This window comes from Hyperoodon ampullatus, assembly GCF_949752795.1.
Source record: "Hyperoodon ampullatus genome assembly, chromosome: 11".
NCBI classification, from domain to species: domain Eukaryota; kingdom Metazoa; phylum Chordata; class Mammalia; order Artiodactyla; family Ziphiidae; genus Hyperoodon; species Hyperoodon ampullatus.
Window position 1 is genome coordinate 56350217 of NC_136924.1, and position 21137 is coordinate 56371353.

The 21137-nt window shown below is 40.3% G+C and overlaps 1 protein-coding gene across 2 annotated transcripts in view; it reads left to right on the forward strand.

Annotated features, from left to right (window-relative positions):
* The window catches only part of DIP2B (disco interacting protein 2 homolog B), a gene marked incomplete at its 5' end in the record, with an annotated part of 237572 nt that overhangs the window by 115991 nt on the left and 100444 nt on the right, over positions 1-21137 (forward strand). For both annotated transcript variants that reach the window (XM_079714089.1, XM_079714088.1), the window contains one exon: positions 5512-5583. In XM_079714089.1, the coding sequence (XP_079570215.1) occupies positions 5512-5583 (72 nt within the window). The remainder of the gene's footprint in view (positions 1-5511; positions 5584-21137) is intronic.

Below are 21137 nucleotides of genomic sequence, written 5' to 3' on the forward strand. Positions count from 1 at the left end.
AGCATGGTGCCGCTCCTCCAGTGTAAACATACACTTCCCGAACTGCTAACTGACTTGTGGGACTATTTCTCCTATCATCGCTGACCTTTAAGAGGCTGGGTTGGCTGGCAGGCTCGCACCCACCTCCTCCCAGGCGCTCTGTCAGCCTGCTGGGAGATGAGGTGCGGACTGCCTGAGCCAAGCCACTTTCATTGATCCCAGGTGGCGAGGAGAGAAGTTGGGAACACACTTCCTTTCTGTTCTGCCCCACACACCCATCTCTCCATAGGTCTGGTGTGGCTCTTCAAGATTGTGGTGGTGCTGAAGCATCTAGACAGTCTTGGGTCACGTGGGTCTCCGACTGCTCAGGGCCGGTCTCTTGGGTCCCTGTCTCATCAGGCCAGGCGCCTTCACACCTGCTGGGTGCTGCAGACCCCTGGAAGTGGCTGCTCTTCTAAATGTTCACTAAGTGGGTGAAGAAATACGTTACCCTAGTGGGAGGGGAAGGCTAATCCTCCCTGTATTTGTTTACTTCTCAAAAAACTTGAACAACAGGTTTAACTTAGTTCTATGCCATTTTAATGCAAATTTTATACAGGTATAGTTACGGCACTCCTTTTTGTTTTATATGCCAGATGGCAAAAAATCTGTTGTGAGTAAGAATACCTGTGGTGTGATTTAGTGTCTGTGAGCTCCCGAGGCTCCGTGCTCTCCCTGGAGGCTGTGTCGCCAAGACAACCTTCTCACGCACCCTCCTCACATTAAGGCAGCAGAACTGTCCAGCACACTCCAGACAGGATTCTTTAATGCAGCGATTTCCAAACTTCCTGAATTTTGAGACTCATTGGAAGGAACTTGTTAGAAACACAGGTATCTGGATCTTAATCCAAACTTAGTGGATCAGCATCTTCATGGGAGGGGCCTGGGAATTTGTATTTTTACAAGTTCCTCGGGTGATTCTTAAAAACTGGGCAAGTTTAGAAAGCATTGCTTTAGTGCAGCAAAAAGTGCTTAACTACAGGTGGTAAGAGTGATAAGAGCACAGACTGTAGGAGGCAATGACAGAAATGTGGATAACAAATTCAGTTATGTGGGGTAACTGAATTCCTTCTGTCTGGTCTTGCTCTCTGACTAAGGGATACCTCGCTATCTGGTGGGAGTTCCTTCGGATTTTAGTGCCCAGTGATTTATGTACTATTCCTCTCTTGCTTTTCTGGTCACCTTCGAGGTCTAGCTGTCGAATTTCAGTAAACTTTTGGTTCACTAAATTTCTCTCCCTGGGCGTTTCAGCTCCTGCTAAATGTAAAGACCCGTTCCCCATTCATTCTCCCATTTCCAGTTTTCCACCCAAGCACATGTGTCTCGTTGATTTATTATTCTTTCACTGCCTTCATTTTACCAATTCATTCAGTCACTCATTCAATAAGTGTCTATTGTGCCGAGCTGTAGGCGGGCTACAGCGATGAACAAGGCACAGGCCCTGCCCTCAAGTGCACAGTCTAGTAGAGACATAGATGTGTAAACAAATAATTAAAATACCAGTGATGAGCTGAGTGCTATCACAGAAGTGTGTGCAGAGTTGTAGGGGCACCAGGAGGAAGTGACTAACAATTGGTGGCAAGTGTCACAGAGGAGGTGACTTTTGAGCAGGGTCTTGTACTCAGAGAAAAGGGAGGGGGCATTTGTAAGTTATATCACCATAGTCCTCACTTCTCTTTGCAGTGCATCTTCTCCTAGGGCTCTTCAGTGTCTTTGCTCATTTATGGAACAAATGGAGCTAATTGTCATGGCTGAATCAGACTCTTTATTGACCTTTTTCAAAACCCGAGATGGTTGGTAGTTGAGTAATGTCCATGATACCAAGTCTAGCAGTTTGTCCCACGATCATTTACCGACAGTGAATGGTTGATACTCTAAACACTGAAGAAAGCTTTTAAAGGCCTTTCACTTTATCAGATGTGTTCTGAGCCAGCAGAAGTGGTCTTTGTGCTTTTCAGGGAGTGGCATGTGTGCACGCGTGTGTGTGTGTGTGTACGCGTGTGTGTGCGTGTGTGTGCACGTGTGTGTGTGTGGTGGAGGTAGGGGAGCTTATGAGTGGGGAATGGGACAGGAGAGAATGCTTGTTTCTTTTGCAATAAAAGACATGATTTCCTGTTTCTCAGGAATGTTTCCTTGGTAGGCTCCCACATCTCTATTAGTTTTGTGTGTTATTAGAGATTACCTAAACTCTGCAGTTTGCTAATTTGACAAGGCTTGGTTTTGATTTCCAAAAATGCACTGTGGGTTTCTCTTACTTCACTAGGAAAACAGAGATGAAGGGCCATTGTGATTAAATTTGTACAGTCTAGTAAGTAGTCATGATTGCAGTTTTAAAATGTTTGTTTCTTGAAATAATGGATGCTCATTGTAGAAAACTTATAAAATACAGGCAAGCAAAGTTGAAAAGAAGCTAAAACCAATCCATAATCTTGCAAGCCATAACTAACCACTCAATATTTTGGTGTATAAAAATCCAGAATTTTTTCTATGCATATACATGTATGTATAAAAATGTTGTTATTCCAGAAATTGAATATACTATGTAAACTGTTTAGTATCTTGCCTTTTTTCCTGTTATATAATTTGACCATCTTATTATGTTAACAAATATATATCTACAGAACTATTCATTATTTAAAAAAATTTTTTTAATAAATTTATTTATTATTTTATTTATTTATTTTTGGCTGCGTTGGGTCTTCGTCGCTGCACGTGGGCTTTCTCTAGTTGCGGCGAGTGGGGGCTACTCTTTGTTGTGGTGTGTGAGCTTCTCATTGTGGTGGCTTCTCTTGTTGTGGAGCACAGGCTCTAGACACGCGGGCTTCAGTAGTTGTGGCACGCGGGCTCAGTAGTTGTGAGTCGCGGGCTCTAGAGTGCAGGCTCAGTAGTTGTGGTGCACGGGCTTAGTTGCTGCACGGCATGTGGGATCTTCCTGGACCAGGGCTCCAACCCATGTCCCCTGAATTGGCAGGTGGATTCTTATCCACTGCACCACCAGGGAAGCCCAGAACTATTCATTCTTAATGAAAAAACTTTATTGTCGAGATTATACAAGTTGTTCAGACTTTTTTTTTTTAAATCAAACTCTGTGAAAGTATATAAAACAAATGAAAATCCCCCATAATCTCATTCCCCCAAGGATAAACATTTAATATGTGTATATATGTAGCCTTCTAGACTATTTTCTTTATATATGCAAACATTTCTATTACTTTTTTTTTTTACAAAATTAGTTCCTATTATACCTAGTGTTCTGCAACTTGCCTTTTACCCTTAATATATTTTATTTTATTAAGTTTTTTAATATATTTATTTATTTATTTGGTTGCACCAGGTCTCAGTTGTGGCTTGCCGATTCCCCAGTTGCAGCACATGGGCTCCTTAAGGCGGGCTTCTTAGTTGTGGCACATGGGCTCCTTAGTTGCAGCAGGCGGGCCCCCTAGTTGCATTTCATCGGCTCCTTAGTTGTGGCATGTGAACTCTTAGCCACAGCGTACGTGTGGGATCCAGTTCCCTGACCAGGGATCGAACCTGGGCCCCTTGCATTGGGAGTGTGGAGTCTCAACCACTGCACCACCAGGGAAGTCCCCCCTTAATATATTTTAGAGAGCTTCCTGTGCCAGTACATTTGAAATACCTACATAATATTATGTGGATCAGGGTTTCTTGTCCTCAACACTACTGACATTTTAGACTGGTTAATTCTTTGTCGTGGGCCTGTTCTGTGCATTGCAGGATGCTTAGCAGCATCCTGACCTCTATCTTTTAGATGCTAGTAGCATCCCTTCCTCTAGTTGTGACAAAAATGTCTCCAGATGTTGTCAGTTGTCCCCTGGAGGGCAAAGTCATTCCTAGTTGAAAGCCACTGATACAGATGGTCTATAATGTAAGCATCTAGAGTCCTTCCAGTTTTTCCATGACAAAGATTGGGTCAGGGAATATTCTTATATTGATTTTTGTGCACCTCTGTGAATTTTATCGTTGAATAAATTCCTAGAAGTGCAGTTGGTGAATCAGAATTTTGATAGAAATTGCCAAATTATTCCAGAGATTGTATCGATTTATTTTTCAACTATATCCTGATGGTTCCAAATCAATATCTCTTTCTGAAGTTCTAGATTCATGTAGCCAGCTGTTGATTGGACATCTCCTCCTGTGTGTCTCATAGCCCTTTCCTAAGCTCAACTCTCATCTTCTTCAACCCACCAAACATGCACTTCTTGCTGTATTTCTCTGTCAGAGAATATCATGACCATCTGCCTGGTTGCTCAAGCCAAAAACCTTCTCCATCCTACACTGAACCAGTCATCAAATCCTATCTAGTCTTCCTCCCTAATATCTCTCTTAATCCATTCACTTCTTTTCATCCCTTCTACCTCTATCTTTCATTTAAGCTACTAGCCCAGATCACTGTAGTAGCACTGGGGCAAGAACTAGCCTCTCTGGCTTTTACCCTTGGTTCCACCCTCCTCAGGAAGAGTAAACTTGCTGCACTCTGTGATATGCAAGTGTTACTCCCCTGCTTAAGCCCTTCAGTGAGCCCTGCTACCTCTCCGCCATCTGCTCCATCAGTCAGATGCTGAGGCCAACACATCTAACGTTCATCACCTGTAATTTCAAATCTCTGTATCCATCAGAATAGGCTTTTTTCTCCCCACCACATATATTTATTCACCAGATATATTTATTCCCCCAGCTTTGAATTACTCACTGTCCCTTAAATGTCCCTTTGTTCTCCTGCTGCATTTCCTGGTCCTTTTAACCCTGCTCTCTGCCCATCCATTTACTACCCTTTCTTTAGGACCAAGCATATTTCTTGAACTCTTCAGCCACATAGTTTCTCCTCTATTAATCAGTTTTATCCTTATTGCATTTATTGTATATGTACTTTTTCATTTAACCTTGTGAAAAAGACATACATGAATAGAAATAATACAAACCAGTGAACCAAGTGGAGAGGATATGGGAATTCCAGCTCCAAGTTCCAGCACAGATCCTAGGGTGCAAAAGGGCATTTCAAAAATCCCATCCCAGTGCGTGAACCTTGACTTCTCCCCTTAACTGGACTTTTGATTTTTATGTGGTTCTGTAGAGCAATGTAATTGAATACCTCCCAAGTCAATTGCATTCACTTGGTCAAACTAAAACCTTGGAGAGAAGTTCATTTGTCTGCCAGCCTTGCCACGTTCCATTTTGGTATATCTTAAATACCACGGAAACAAGGGTGCCTAGGAACTTGGGAATCTCTGACATGGAATGCGGCATACTGCTCTGCTAGATTGGTGTAAGGACAAGCCCTGCAATTTTCCACAAGAAGTCAGCTCCAATCCTGTGGGAAATCACACATAGCAAAATCCTTGGCAAAGAACTATACATTTTTTTCCTACTCTCTATGTAGTAATTCTGTAACACTCTGTAATTAATTTTATTTCTACAGTGAACAACCACAGAGTAAGAATAATGCATAACTTGTTTCTGTTCTTGCTATTTTAGGGGACATCACACAGAAGGGATATGAAAAGAAAAGGTCAAAACTCCTGTCTCCTTACATCCCGCAGACACAAGGTAGGCAATGAGAAGTGGTTTCAACCTTTTCAGTAAGAATGCTGTCTTACAGGAGATCTGTCTTTTTTGTTGGTTCCTGTTTTTTCCCTCCCTCACCAGGGAAGAGAAGAAACAGAAGGAAGGAAAGGAGGAAATGAATCTTAATTGAGCATCTGCTGTGTGGTAGGCACTTTTAAAATACCCAAAGTCATCAAATCATTTATACAGAACTTGAGTGGTAGTGTGTCTATGCATAGCTGACATGATTCAATGGCAGAAAATTCCAGGTCCTGGAAAAACTGCATCTTATTAATGCCTGAGCATGAACTGTAATGGAGAGGAGCAAGTGGGGCAAAGATAAGAAGGAGGGACAGATCTAGTATTGCAAGGCGACCCAAGGATTGCAGTCCCTGAGCATTTGGGGGTAAGAACCCTAAATAAACTTTTAAACTATTTCACAGCCTGACTTATTCCTTCTGCAAAGGGACTGGTGTGTTCTTTATATATCAGAAAGTTCTGAGTCACTTCTGTGCTTAATTCCGGGCGGGTTGCTGGAACCTTTGCCTCTAGGCAAGGCTGTCTGTTTCTAAGTCATCATATTTTTAAAGTTACTCAGCCTCCAGGATTTCCTTTGATAGCCTGTTTCTATTTAATCACTTTTACTATAAAGAGTTTTTTCTTTATTTCTAACTTCCCCCCTGCAGTCAGAGTCCATTTCCACAAGACTGTGTTTTGTGGAACCTAATAATTGCTTTTATTTCTGGATTATAATCTCTTGAGGACTTTGGATCCCCCATGGTTCTAATAATCAAGCCTTGCACAATGTTTATAGTCTGTAAATATTTGTTGAATGGATAGTGGAGTAAATAAATGAGCAATGGTGGTATACCAATAGATTTCACTGAAGTCCTTCTTTTATTTCCTGCATTATTCTTGGAAATTCCTCCCTGCAAAAACTAGTAGGTCAATTCAGTGATAGTTTAAAATATCTTAATGAACAGATGGATGTAGAAATGAATTGAGAGAAAAGAGGTGGAAATCAGGCCAGTGACAGCTAATGAAAAGCCAGCTTTTGCTGAGCAAGACGTGACAGAAAAGGGGAGTCCTCTGATTGGCTGCTTAATTGTGGATCTGGTCCATGCCTCTGTAGGCCCAGAGATTTACTATAGTCACTTTGTGCAAAAGCAATCAGATCCTGAGAAAATAACTCAGTAAGGAATGTAACTATAAAAAGGACCATGATCTGTCTCTTATCTGTTGTCAGGCTACAAAGAAACCAAATCATGTTCAAAATCCAGTTTATCAATTTACTGTGAGAAACCACTGAGACACATTCAAGTCTGTGTGGTCAGCACATTTTTGCCCCACGGGCAGGCCTACGAGAGGAACTTAAACACATAGAAGGCTGCTTAGTGAGATTGGATATGACGAAGCAGACATTTAGTTGCAGCAGGCCAAGAGAATGTGACATAGCATCTCACAGTAGGGATGGTCTTGCATGTGACCTCATGGGGGAAATAGAAGCCATTTGATGGCAGCTCCTTCCTGCTATTAGACTTCAAACTCACCACATTAGTGCCCATGATGTTTATTACCTCCTCCCTTCTGGTTGAAGAAGTGATCTATCCCTCCTAGCCATGGGCAGTCCTTTCACCTGGGCTTTTGATCCCATCTCCTCCTCCCTTTTTAGAAACCTTATACTATCATCCCGTGACACCAAGGACAGGGCAGTGGGAGTGGGCCACCCCAGTGCAGGCAGTGAGGGGTGCAGTATCTATAGAAATTTTAGAAGCAGTAATAAAACCAACAAAAAGTTTGTCTGCTTTTTCTTATCACCATGGATAGCAATTCTAAATGCTGTAAGTAGTAAAATCTCCTCCCGCTGAGTCAGACAGATGCACTGCCCCCTCGGTATGCCACTGCAGTCAGCTCCCTGTCTCTCTTGTACTGTCACTCTCTCCCTGTCAACCAGATTATTCCCCCAGCAGTTCATCATACTCATTACTGTTCTTTTAAAAAAAAATCCTCCCTTGGGAATTCCCTGGTGGTCCAGTGGTTAGGACTTGGTGCTGTCACTGCCGGGGCCCAGGTTCGATCCCTGGCCGGGGAACTAAGATCCTGCAAGCTGTGTGGCATGGCCAAAAAAAAAATCCTCCCTTGTCGACCACTTCCATCTCTACTCTGTCGGTCTCCCCTTTATGATCAGACTGCTGAGAACTGTCTATATTTACTATCCCTGTTTTCTCAACACCTTCTCACTTCTCAGCCCATTCCAGTCCCTTCTGAAGCTGCTGTAAGTGATATCTCAGTACTATTTGCCACTCTACCTCTTGAAACACTCTCCTCATCTTCTTACTCCTCTCTTCATGTTGCTCCTAGTCATCCTTGCAGGCTCCTTCTCCTCTGTTAAATGTTGGAATTCCCAAGGCAAGACCTCAAGCCCTCCTGACATCTCACTCTATATCAGTGGTTCTCACATTTTAGCCTACATCAGAATCACTGGAGGACTTGTTAATGTACAGATTGCAGGACCCCGTTCTCAGGGTTTCTGATTCAGTAGGTCCAGGTTGGGGTTCGAGAATTTGCATTTCTGTCAAGTTCCCAGGTGATGGTTGCTGGTATGGAGAACCAATGCCCTGTCTCCCTAGAGTTTTTCAGCCATCCCTGTGGCTTTAACTGTCATTGAAATACAGGTAACTCCCAAATATGTGTCTTCAACCCAGATCTCTCCTGAGCTCCTGATCATAGATCCGACTGCATACTTAACATCTCCATTTATATGTCTTAAAGGAACCTTCATTTCAGCCAATCCAAACATATCCATTAAATTTATGACTTCTGCACACCACCCCTACCACCAGCACCAACCCCTCCCTACACAGGTGCATTCACACAAAACTATGACATCCAACATGCTCCCAGGCTTCTCTTCTAGTTTTCCCCTTCTGAGTGAATAGGACTCACATCCATAAGCCCAGCAACTAGAGATTTAAAAGTCATCTCAGCATCCCCTTCATTCCCCATCTCTTGTCTGTTACCAAGTTGTGTTTTCTGGTTCTTCATAAGCCAGTTTTGGTAAGTTTAATTTTTCTAGGAAATTGTCTATTTTGTATAAGTTTTCAAATTTGTTGTTAATGACATTCACAGTATTCTCTTTATTTTTAAAGCCTTTGCTTTGTTTATGTTTTACCCTTTTCTCTTTTTTCTCTTGATCAGTCTTCCTAGAAGTTAGTCTTTTCAAAGAACAAGCTTTTGATTTTGTTGATCTTTTTAGTATCTCTTTATTTTCTGATTTCTCATTTTCGGCTCCTGTATATTTTTCCTTCCTTGCACTCTTTTTGTTTACCATTTTGTACTTTTTCCTAAAATTCCTGAGTTGGATGCTTAGGTTTTCTGTCTTCTTTACTAAGGTGAGTATTTCTCAGTTTGACTGTGGTCAGAGAACATGCCTGTTCAAAACCAAGTCACAATTAGAATCTTAATTTTCCTCCCAAACAACATGAGGACTTTAAGAACAAATGCATTTTTAGTACCACCTTGTTTACATACCCCCTCAATTATTAGTTGTTATTGTTTTAAGTAGTTAATACCTGTTTCTTTATTCACTGTTCCTTTGTATATCTCACTCCTTCCTCTCAGTTCAATTTCATTCTTCCTAAAGTCCATCCTACAGTAGTTATGTATTTTAATGATGGTTTCTTAGTGGTAAAAAGTCTCTCAATTTGTGTTTGTCACTTTCTTTTCCCACCTTTGTTCTTGAATCTATTCATGTCTTTCCCAGAAATGGATTGTTTGTAGGGCTGGGTTATATTGTATAGATTCTGTAGCAAAAGAAGAGATTACACCTTGACATTTTTACCCCTTATGTCTTTGTAGATTTTGAAGAAGGCATTTAGTTTGATTTTTTTTAATGGCATTGGATTTAATGCAGATTTTAAACTTACTGAATTGTATTAATGCTTTATATAGGATTAAATGAAATGAAAGTCATTTTAACACTTTTAATAGGAGTTTCCTACTTACTTCTAGAGGGATTCAACCTCTTTCTATTACCTTGTTAGATTTCATTCCCTCCAGTTGTGAGGTGTGCTTCATTGTGAGGGTGGCTCCTTGAGTGTAGTATATAAAATTAACATTCTCCACCAGTCTCTCTTGAAAGAAAAAAGTAATACTGCTTTCATCATTGTACTACTAGAACAATTACATGCACATGATTATCTAAAAATTTAGTGAGTGATTTTCCATACAGAATTGATTTGGAGTTATCTTAAGTTGCATATTTATGTGTATTTTAGATTCTTAAATGTTACATAAATCTTTAAAATAGGACTTCAGAAAAAAACTAACAATGTAACAGGGAAAATGGGGAAATATGGAAGAGAACACATGGTTGAAGAAAATACTTAGTGGAAATTGAGTAAGGACAATTTGGGGTAATAATAAACATAGCTTAGTTCACTAACATCACAGGGGTTAGATTCTAAATTTACTGTATGACAAAAATCTGATGTCTCAAAATTACTCTTGAAAATCACTTAAACCTATCAACATTGGAACTGATTGTTGTTTCTTTAGTTTCTACAAAACCCAAACTTTATCTGGTATTTAAGGGCATGCCGTATGAAATTCGTTATCTTGATAAAGGTTAAAACCATACTCAGGGCCGCAAGATGCTCTCACTATGAGAGGCAAGGGAGAAATGAGGATGTGGCAGGTTCATATCTCCTCGTTCTGAGCCATATGCTCTTCGAAAGGAATGACCCATAGAACACCTTTCAGTGGCTTGGAAGCTACGAGAGCCTGGATATAAAGCTTCCCACACACCTCAGTTATTAGCAGCCTTTTGCAAGGAGAAGAGGCCAGAAATTAACTCTCTTTTGTCAAGGCCCAAAGAATTGATTATTCAAACCACATACACTCTTAACTCCTCTGTAAATTAGTCGCTCTTGGCCACTCTTGGATTTAGAAGAAAATGGAAGGTTTTGTGCAGGGAGGCAACTTCCTGTAGTCTAATCCTTAAGATGTTTTGCTTACAAGTAACTGATTAATTCCAAATAGCTTTAATAGAAAAGAGTTTATTCTAATGATACCGGGGTTGCTGACAGAACCTCAGGTCAACACGTATTTACTATGTGCTTTCTGTGCTCCAAGTACTGTTAAGACATCAGGAGGCAGCCAGCATTGGACAAGACTGCCTGGGACCCCCTGGCTTGCTCCCTCAGTCTACTAGGGGTTTGCTCAGCTACAACTAACACTGAGAAGGCTTCCTTGACCAGCTTTATCACAAACAGTCCCCACTCCCATGATCTGCACTGCATTTATAAAAAGCTCTCTCTGACTGTCCCATAGATGATGGTTTGTTCGTGTGTCTTATTCCCCTACTGGACTCTTAAGGTCTTTATAATCAGGAACATTCTTTTTTTATTATTATTTCTTCATGTCCCCAGCTTCTAGCATTAGTACCTGGCACATAGTAGAATTCTATAAATGTTTGTGGAACTAAACAGAAGGAACATTTAGAATTTAGAAATATCTCCTTTCGTAAACATCTGTGAAGATGGAAGTGTCAGATAATGAAAAAAGCAGATTACTCTACAGACTGGAGAGTGATTGGTCCTGGCAACTTGTCTCTACCTTCAATCGATCTTTTAATTTAGATCTACTAAATCTCAAGAGACTGTGCACAGCATATTGATTCTCATCAATATTATATTATAACATTATATCAATATTAGCATTCCTCGTAATTTTTATTTTTAAATGAAATTAATGTATCTGTTTACAAAGTCAAATGCTCCTATGAGGTTTGTAACAACAACAAAAATAAGCAGTGTCCTCTTCTTCCCCAGAGACAGCTTCTTTCAACTGTTTTAACTGTTTCTTCTGGCATTTACCTCTGTAGGTAAAAGATTAGAATTTTTCTCTCTTACACTTTCTTCCCCCAACCACCTGGACACCACACACTTCCCTTCCCTTTACCCCTTCCTTCACATCTCCCATCTCATACTCATTGTGGGCTGTCTGTTCAATGTATTACTTTTGTTGTTGCTAAGTCAGCAATCAGTGTTTGCATTATTTTGATTATGTAAATATTATTCACAGCTAAGTCACTTGGTTTACTAGGATTACATTCCCTTTCTTTCTCTCTCTCTTTTTTTTTTACAGTTAATCCATCGTTTTATTATTATTATTATTTTTGTAGAGACAACTCTTGATGCTGTCTCTCTTCCTGAACTGATTGTTTCTTTGTCCTGCTATAGGCCTTTATTATCATTCTAGTGGTGTTTTAGGAAGGAGTGGGGATAGATAGATGTGTTATTCTGCCATGTTTAATCAGGATTCTTTATCCTAACATTTCTATTTAAGGATTGTTCAAAACTTGTACCAAGATCATTTCTATCAATCTAAAAGATCTCAAAGACGTCAGTACCTCATTTGCTGGTTGTTCACCAGCAAGCTGATCAAATGGTCTCTACCACAGCCTGATTAAAGTGTTGAAACTGGGGGGCCTCCCTCCTTTGGGTGGTTCTGAGAACGAGCCCTGCCTCAGCTCTGTTTTGCAACTCTCCGCTATTTAAAACTGCCCTTGAAGTTCAACGGTGGCATCTTCTCTTGGACCCACATCCTTTGCTTTAGGACATTACTGCAGCTTCTGTTTTTCATGGCATTGCTGTACACATTCCATTCTGTCTTCGTGTATTTGAGATCATTTGTGACCTTTGTGTATTTGTTTTTCTTCCTTCATCCATTGACTTTGTCCTACTGTCTTTAACTTCATTTAATTGTGTTTGTCTTCTGCTTCAGAATAGGATCTCGCCTTTTATATATTCCTTCCTGGGCTAGGTTTCCACATTATTTTTCCCCTGGGCCCTTACCTGCTGCCCTTTTAGGGGTAAGACATGTCAGTTTATGAATACGCTTACGTGTTGGCATTTTCTAGCTTGCCTTGGTAAGAAGTGCTGGTGGCCCAAAGGTTCTTTCCAAACTTGGATTCCTTTTGTGGTTGCTGCCTATTTTGCTGCAGGGTATTTGCTCACCAGTGTTCCAGTGTATGTACATATGCTGCACTTGCTAGTTGTTCCCCACCCCTTTCGTCCCAGCTCTTGTGAGTTCAGTCCTGCCTTTGAGATTGTGCAAATGTGTATATAACCGAGTGAAAATGAAACAAAAGAAAGCCTTGTACGTTTTATCCTCTCTCTCTCTAAAGACTCTGATAACTCCTCTCAAGGATAGTCTGTGATCCTGTTATTCTTAGTGACCTCATGTAATTGTATGAAAATTGTGAGAGGCACAGATTTTTGCATAAAATGTTTGCGGCTTAGAGATACACAAATAAGCAGCCTTCTCAGATTAACAGTTAACCATATCCTTTAAGTTGGTATCTCTTCATTTTTGTCTTTGTTTTTCCCAGCCACCCACTCCCATTGGTGGAAGTGAGGAGACAGAAAAGATCTTAATTTCTTTATTTTAACTAAAATTTTGGGTGCCTGCAGTGTAATACCCAGAGCTAATTACTGCAGGAGATAAAAGATGAATTAAGACCAGCCTCTGACCTCAAGTTTATTTATACTATAAATAGGAAAGATAGGTATACAAATGAGAATCATAAAAGATAGAGTGAAATAGGGGCTTCCCTGGTGGCGCAGTGGTTGAGAGTCTGCCTGCCGATGCAGGGGACACGGGTTCGTGCCCCGGTCTGGGAAGATCCCACATGCTGCAGAGCAGCTAGGCCCGTGAGCCATGGCCACTGAGCCTGCGCGTCCGGAGCCTGTGCTCCACAACGGTAGAGGCCACAACAGTGAGAGGCCCGCGTACCAAAAAAAAAAAAAAAAAAAAGAGTGAAATAAGCACTGTAAGAAAGTTCTAAACAAAATATTATGGAAATTCAAAGGGACGTGAACCTAAAACTAGCTACTGAAATCACGAACAGCATTTTGGAATGCTGTAGAACATTCCCAACCATATAAATGTTAAGTAGACAGAGTGCCTCTTTGTGTGCTGGGGGTGGGATTGATTGTATTTTCTCTATCGTGTTTTGATTTAAAAGTTCCTTCCCAAGTGAGGATCACAGAATAATGGAAAGAACATGGAATTTTTTATTCCAGTTCCAGTTCTGCCCTTTCATTAGCTAGGTTTGGACACTTATATAGTTGCTATGCACTGGAGCACGCATTGCAACCTTATCTGTACCCACATGCCTCATTGGAAGGAAGTCTGCTGTCTTTTGGGGCTTCTCTTTCCTCCTGAATTGTCCAAGAACCCCCTGGGATATAGGTAGTGCAGGAGGAGAGGTGGTCAGTGTAGCTTCCACACCCAAATGGGAAGAACCCCATTGTCTGCTGCCGCTCCTCAGTGCCTCATGGGGCGCTACTGAACACCGATCCTTACCTTGTGACCAGCAGTGCTGTCCCACTGCTAACCCTGGGTCCCGCATCAGTCACTCTGAGGAAGGAGCCCACTCTGCTCGGCTCAGCCAAGGTACCCCACTTGGATTCTCAGGGCAAAGCTCTTGGTATTGTGTTCTTCTGGTCCACGCACAGCCATTTTCCTGATGCCAAGTGGCCCAGGAAGCTTCAGGTTTACCCTAGGCTGGTGGCCCCTTTCCAGACTGTGAATGCGGACTCTTTCTTTCCTCCCTTCCCCCAGGCAGCGAGGCAGGTTAATCACCCATCCTTCTGAGGAAAACTCTCCTCAGTGAGCTCCCAGGGAAGAGTCTCTGAGTGATTCAAGGTACCTTCACCCAGGGTGGAGGGTGGAGTTGGGAGTGGAAGCTCTGTTTATAATGATTCAAGGTGATTATGGACACACTCTCACTAAATTAAATAGAAAAACAAATTTAATCTGTTGTAGGTGTCCTGCCTCCTTAATGGTATCTATCAGATGGTGTTATTGCGAAGGTAAAATGAGATGGTGTTATGAGTTTAAAGAGCCAGAACTGTATTATCATTGTTATTCTGTCATTTGCTTTCTATAGCCCTTTAAAGGCCACTTGTTTGGTTAGGAGAAGTGACCTGACCCTGCTTTTCTTCTACAGCCTCATTTTGTCTCACTCCACCTCTTTCACTGTGCTTCAGCCCCACCAGTCCTTAGACTTGTCAAGGCTTTTCTCCCTCACAGGACTTATACAAATACCGCGTTGCTGTGTAAAGTAGCCCTCCCCACCCCCCACCCCCAAGCTGAAGCCTGCATCAGCCTCTCCTTTTAACAGGCTCTTCCTGAAACTCTAGTACAAATTAAATTCCTCATTACGTGGGCTTGGAGATCCTTGTCTTTTTCCTTCTCAGCACTGATCACGTAGTAAAAGATACACGTGACTGGGTGATCACTTATTTAATATATTTCTTCTCTGACACCAGCCCTGAGACCAGTGACCATGTCTGCTTAAAAAGTTGAAGCATTATGTTCGCTGGTTCTCAGAGCACATTCTCCTTCCCTCTGTTACTCTTACAGGTGAAAATTCCTGTTTAATCATTGGCAGAGTTGAAAGATAAGAAGCCAAGGTTGGCTTTCCTCCATGTTCCTGATTTGGAGATTTTGCATGGTTTTATACTAAAGATCAGCTTCTTTTCCAGGTTATCGTTGTTATTATGTTCAAACAGTAGAATCATGCAAAACTCTGAAGTCTCTTTCTGCCAGAGAACCATAAATTGTGTACATGCTGACCATTGAGAAAGGAGGCTTTGTGCTGTAGAAGAAATGAAAATTTGTCTAAACTTATTGTTAATAAACATTGTAACATCATCACTATTTAAACATAATGGTGACCCCTAGTGGATATTCTGTATAACAGACTGAAAGATGCAGGAACTCCCAAACTGAAGTGGTCACTGTGTGTAGTGATCAGGGAATAATTTTTTTCTTTGAATCTCAAGTATGTTTCACAATAGAATTTAGAAGTTTGGAAGAAGGCTTGATTTATGAGGTTCACAGCTCTCCTTATAGCTGTCTCCTTACCTAACCTATATTTAGGGTCTTTTAAAATTACTTTGATTTTATACAGAGCTCTTTCAGTAAACAAAGTGGTAAAGAAATGGTAAAGTTCTCCAGAGTACCTCATCCCTACCTCATCCCAACTACTTAGGGGATTTTATATTCCCTCCAATCCATATAATTGTATGTGAATAGTTTTTACGTGCACAATTGTAATTATAGACATAATATTTTGTGTTCTTTTATTACTGGAGACCTTTTCATGTGTCTGCATAGTCAACAGTTTTTCACTTTTCGTGGCGTATAATATGTATCTCATCATGTTGATACATAAGTTAATTCTGTCTTTGCTTTTAGCTTCTTACTGTGGTAATGAAACTGTGCACATCTTATTCAAAATATAGAAATCTCTACTTTTGGGCCCCAGGTAGTTCCTGAGATCTGCTTGGAGTGTGAAACCATGGCCAGGGAATGATTCATCTTTAAGCAGCACCTTGCCTGCCCAGCTGACATTGGACATGCTGTTAAATAATGCCCTGCTGGGCCCCTGTGTCCTCAGACCTCTTCCTCCTCTTTCAGGAGACCTGAGGTCCATGTTTCCTGCTTCCTTCTGTGATGAATTGGTGCCCTGGCAAGTAAGCTAAATAAGCAAGTAAGCGTTCCAAGATTTTTTTAATCCAACCAGGACATAGTTTCCTCTTTCTCACCTCCAGATATGCATTGAATTACCAGTTGCTTTGGGGGAAAGAAAAAGAAGACAATTGATTTTAGAAGATTGGAAAATCCTGCTCACAATGTCATAATTTATCTAGGAAACTGAAAACTGAGCATTATTTTAACCTATTTTGGTAAGAATCTGCTCTCTGTGGTATGGCCTTCAAATTAAGAAAATCCAATATCATTTTTATTTTCTTCTTTATACTTAACTGTTACCTTGATGTTCTATAATGAACATATATTATTTTTATATCATGAAAAAGAGAACTTCTCTAAATTATGGAAACCCAGTAAAGCTATGGAATAATATACAAAACATCTAATCTCATCACCTAGAAATGATGGCTATTAACAGTTTACTGTATTTGCTTTCCATTTTTTTCAACACACATATAAAATATATCTGTAAGTCTTATGTTTTAAAAAATAAAACTCCAATACATGGAAATAAAAATTTATAAAATAAAATTCATAATAAATTGGAGAGTGATTAGTAACAATCAAACAGATTAGCTACAGAGTTTCATCATTAAGCTTCCCTGTTATTCTTTCTTTCTTCCTTTCTCCCTTCCTTCCTTCCTAATATTTATATATTGATTGATTGATTGATTGATTTTTGGCTGCTTTGGTTCTTCATTACTGTGTGCGGCTTTCTCTAGTTGCAACGAGCGGGGGCTACTCTTCGTTGTGGTGCGTGAGATTCTCATTGAGGTGGCTTCTCTTGTTGCGGAGCACGGGCTGTAGGTGCGCGGGCTCAGTAGTTGTGGCGCATGGGCTTAGTTGCTCCACGGCATGTGGGATCTTCCCGGACCACGGCTCGAACCTGTGTCCCCTGCATTGGCAGGTGGGTTCTTAATCACTGCGCCACAAGGGAAGTGCCCTCTTTATTTATTTATTTTTGGCTGCTTTGGGTCTTCGTTGCTGCATGTGGGCTTTCTCTAGTTGCAGTGAGCAGGGACTGCTCTTTGTTGCTGTGTGCATGCTTCTCATTGTGGTGGCATCCCTTGTTGCAGAGCACGGGCTCCAGGGTGCGTGGGCTTCAGTAGTTGAGGCGCGCGGGCTCAGTTGTTGTGGCTCGCGGGCTATAGAGTGCAGGCTCAGTAGTTGTGGCGCATGGGCTTAGTTGCTCCGCGGCATGTGGGATCTTCCCGGACCAGGGCTCGAACCATGTCCCTTGCATTGGCAGGCGGATTCTTAGCCACTATGTCACCAGGGAAGTCTTCCCTATTATACTTAAAGTATATTCCTAGGATTCAGTTCCTAGGAATTCATTTTATTCTTTTTTTGTTTCTTTTATGTCACCTCTCTTAAACCTGAACAAGTATATTAAACATTTGAACCAAGCTTGTTCTGTCAGAAATCCATGTTTTTGTGGCATTGTGTTTTGGGCACCCGAGGAATGCTCACTGAACAAACGTGTCAGCCACTTACTGAAACTGCAAGTTGACCTTTTGGTTTCATTTCTGGCAAGCTACCTTGAAATGTCTGTCATGATTTTAGACCCAAAGAGACCTGGTCTGCTTGGATGACTAAATACCCGAGGGGACTGAGAAAAACTTTGCAGAGCATCATACTAATGTTGCTTGGTGAATAGTGTGTTGTGAGGCTTTTTTTTTTTTTTTTCAGTACCAGTTCAGTAGATCTCTTGCCTAAGTGTCATCTGACTCTCAATTCTCATCAGATGTCTGTATTTATGTTACATTTCCTTGTGGTTTGTTCTCTGATAACCTCAAGATAATCCTGAGTGGAAATGTTCGTTCTTTCTAATTCTTCCTCAAATTTATCAACTCCCAGTTCCCCTATCACCTCCCGATCATTTTTTGGTAAAAAATTTTATTTAGTCCACATTATCTTCCTTTTCCTAATTAATTACATTGAAAAATACAAAATAAAAGCATAGTGAGGGAGGAATCAGAAAAAATACATCAGCCTTTTGTTTCCATCCTTCGTGAAATGAGAATCCATATTCCTTCTTTTTATCCTTTGGATTATTAGCTATCTAATTTGAAAGCGCCATGTTTCTTAGCAGGGTAGTTTGGTTCATCCAAGCAAATCTGCTTACTTAATTTAAAAAAAAAGAAATTAGTGACAGGTAATTCAGTTTTATATTCACTATAACCCTCCAAAAAGGAATACAAAGCTGGTGTTTTAAAATGGGTGCTTTATCTGTTTAAGTCAAACCATTTTCTCTGTGCATGTTTACAGGCAAAGTAGTTCATGTGTGCTAATCTGATTTCCTTCCTGTATGTATCATCTGACCGTACAAATAAAAATAGCCCCTTTCTATTTTTTGTTCTCTATTTAAAGTTAATTGAAATATGTTTTAAATAATTTATCTAGTGAATGGCTGAAAACTTTATTTGGAGGGGCTTTTTGCAGTATCTTTCACATGAAGGGAGATGATTTAAAAAAAAAAAAAATTAGCTCCTGACTGTAAATCCTGAAGCATTAGATGCTCCTAAACTATATTAATTCTGATTGCTTTCCTCTTAAGAGCCTTGGGAGAATTTTCATAACCTTTTCAGGTTGAGAACCTGTGGAGTTAGACCTTGTATGAATCCTGGCTCTGCCATCCCCTGGCTCTGTAACCCTAATCCATGTCTCTCTTTTCTTTTCCGTAAAAAGTTGATAGTGATAGTTCTGGCTTTGTAGGGTTGTTGTGAGGAATAAATAAGACAAAAATTCACAGTGCCTCGCACAAAGCAAACACATAATTGTTAGCTTTTATTATTATGATTTTTTAACATCTTTATTGGAGTATAATTGGTTTACAATGGTGTGTTAGTTTCTGCTGTATAACAAAGTGAATCAGCTATACAAAACATGTATCTCCTCTCTCTTGCGTCTCCCTCCCACCCTCCCTATCCCACGCCTCTAGGTGGTCACAAAGCACCTACCTGATCTCCCAGCGCTATGTGGCTGCTTCCCACTAGCTATCTATTTTACATTTGGTAGTGTATATATGTCCATGCCACTCTCTCACTTTGTCCCAGCTTCCCCTTCCCTGGGTCCTCAACTCCATTCTCTATGTCTGCGTCTTTATTCCTGTCCTGCCCCTAGGTTCTTCAGAACCTTTTTTTTTTAGATTCCATATATATGTGTTAGCATACGGTATTTTTCTCTTTATGACTTACTTCACTCAGTATAACAGTCTCTAGGTTCATCTACCTCACTACAAATAACTCAATTTCGTTTCTTTTTGAAGCTGAGTAACATTGCATTGTATATATGTACCACATATTCTTTATCCATTCATCTGTCAATGGACACTTAGGTTGCTTCCATGTCCTGGCTATTGTAAATAGAGCTGAACATTGTGATACATGACTCTTTTTGAATTATGGTTTTCTCAGGGTATATGCCCAGTAATGGGACTGCTGGGTCGTATGGTAGTTCTGATTTTAGTTTTTTAAGAAACCTCCATACTGTTCTCCATAGTAGCTGTATCAATTTACATTCCCACCAACAGTGCAAGAGGGTTCCCTTTTCTCCACACCCTCTCTAGCATTTGTTGTTTATAGATTTTCTGATGATGCCCATTCTAACTGGTGTGAGGTGATACCTAATTGTAGTTTTGATTTGCATTTCTCTAATAATTAGTGATGTTGAGCATCTTTTCATGTGCTTCTTGGCCATCTGTATGTCTTCTTTGGAGAAATGTCTATTTAGGTCTTCTGCCCATTTTTGAATTGGGTTGTTTGTTTTTTTGATATTGAGCTGCATGAACTGCTTATAAATTTTGGAGATTAATCCTTTGTCAGTTGCTTCATTTGCAAATATTTCTCACATTCCAGGGGTTGTCTATTCATCTTGTTTATGTTTTCCTTTGCTGTGCAAAACCTTTAAGTTTCATTAGGTCCCATTTGTTTATTTTTGTTTTTATTTCCATTACTCTAGGAGGTGGGTCAAAAAGGATCTTGCTGTGATTTATGTCATAGAGTGTTCTGCCTATGTTTTCCTCTAAGAGTTTGATAGTGTCTGGCCTTACATTTAGGTCTTTAATCCATTTTGAGTTTATCTTTGTGTATGGTGTTAGGGAGTGTTCTAATTTTATTGTTTTACATGTAACTGTCCAGTTTTCCCAGCACCACTTATTGAAGAGGCTGTCTTTTCTCCATTGTATATTCTTGCCTCCTTTGTCAAAGATAAGGTGACCATATGTGCATGGGTTTATCTCTGGGCTTTCTATCCTGTTCCATTGATCTATATTTCTGTTTTTGTGCCAGTACCATGCTGTCTTGATTGCTGTAGCTTTGCAGTATAGTCTGAAGTCAGGGAGCCTGATTCCTCCAGCTCCATTTTTCTTTCTCAAGATTGTTTTGGCTATTCAGGGTCTTTTGTGTTGCCATACAAATTGTGAATTTTTTTGTTCTAGTTCTGTGGAAAATGCTATTGGTAGTTTGATAGGGATTGCATTGAATCTGTAGATTGCTTTGGGTAGTATAGTCATTTTCAAAATGTTGATTCTTCCAATCCAAGAACATGGTATATATCTCTCCATCTGTTTGTATCATCTTTAATTTCTTTCATCAGTGTCTTATAGGTTTCTGCATACAGGTCTTTTGTCTCCTTAGGTAGGTTTATTCCTAGGTATTTTATTCTTTTTGTTGCAGTGGTAAGTGGGAGTGTTCCCTTAATTTCTCTTTAAGATGTTTCATCATTAGTGTATAGGAATGTGAGAGATTTGTATGCGTTAATTTTGTATCCTGCTACTTTACCAAATTCATTGATTAGCTCTAGTAGTTTTCTGGTGGCATTTTTAGGATTCTGTATGTATAGTATCATGTCATCTGCAAACAGTGACAGTTTTACTTCTTGTTTTCCGATTTGGATTCCTTTTATTTCGTTTTCTTCTCTGATTGCTGCTGCTAAAACTTCCAAAACTGTGTTGAATAATGGTGGTGGGAGTGGACAGCCTTGTCTTGTTC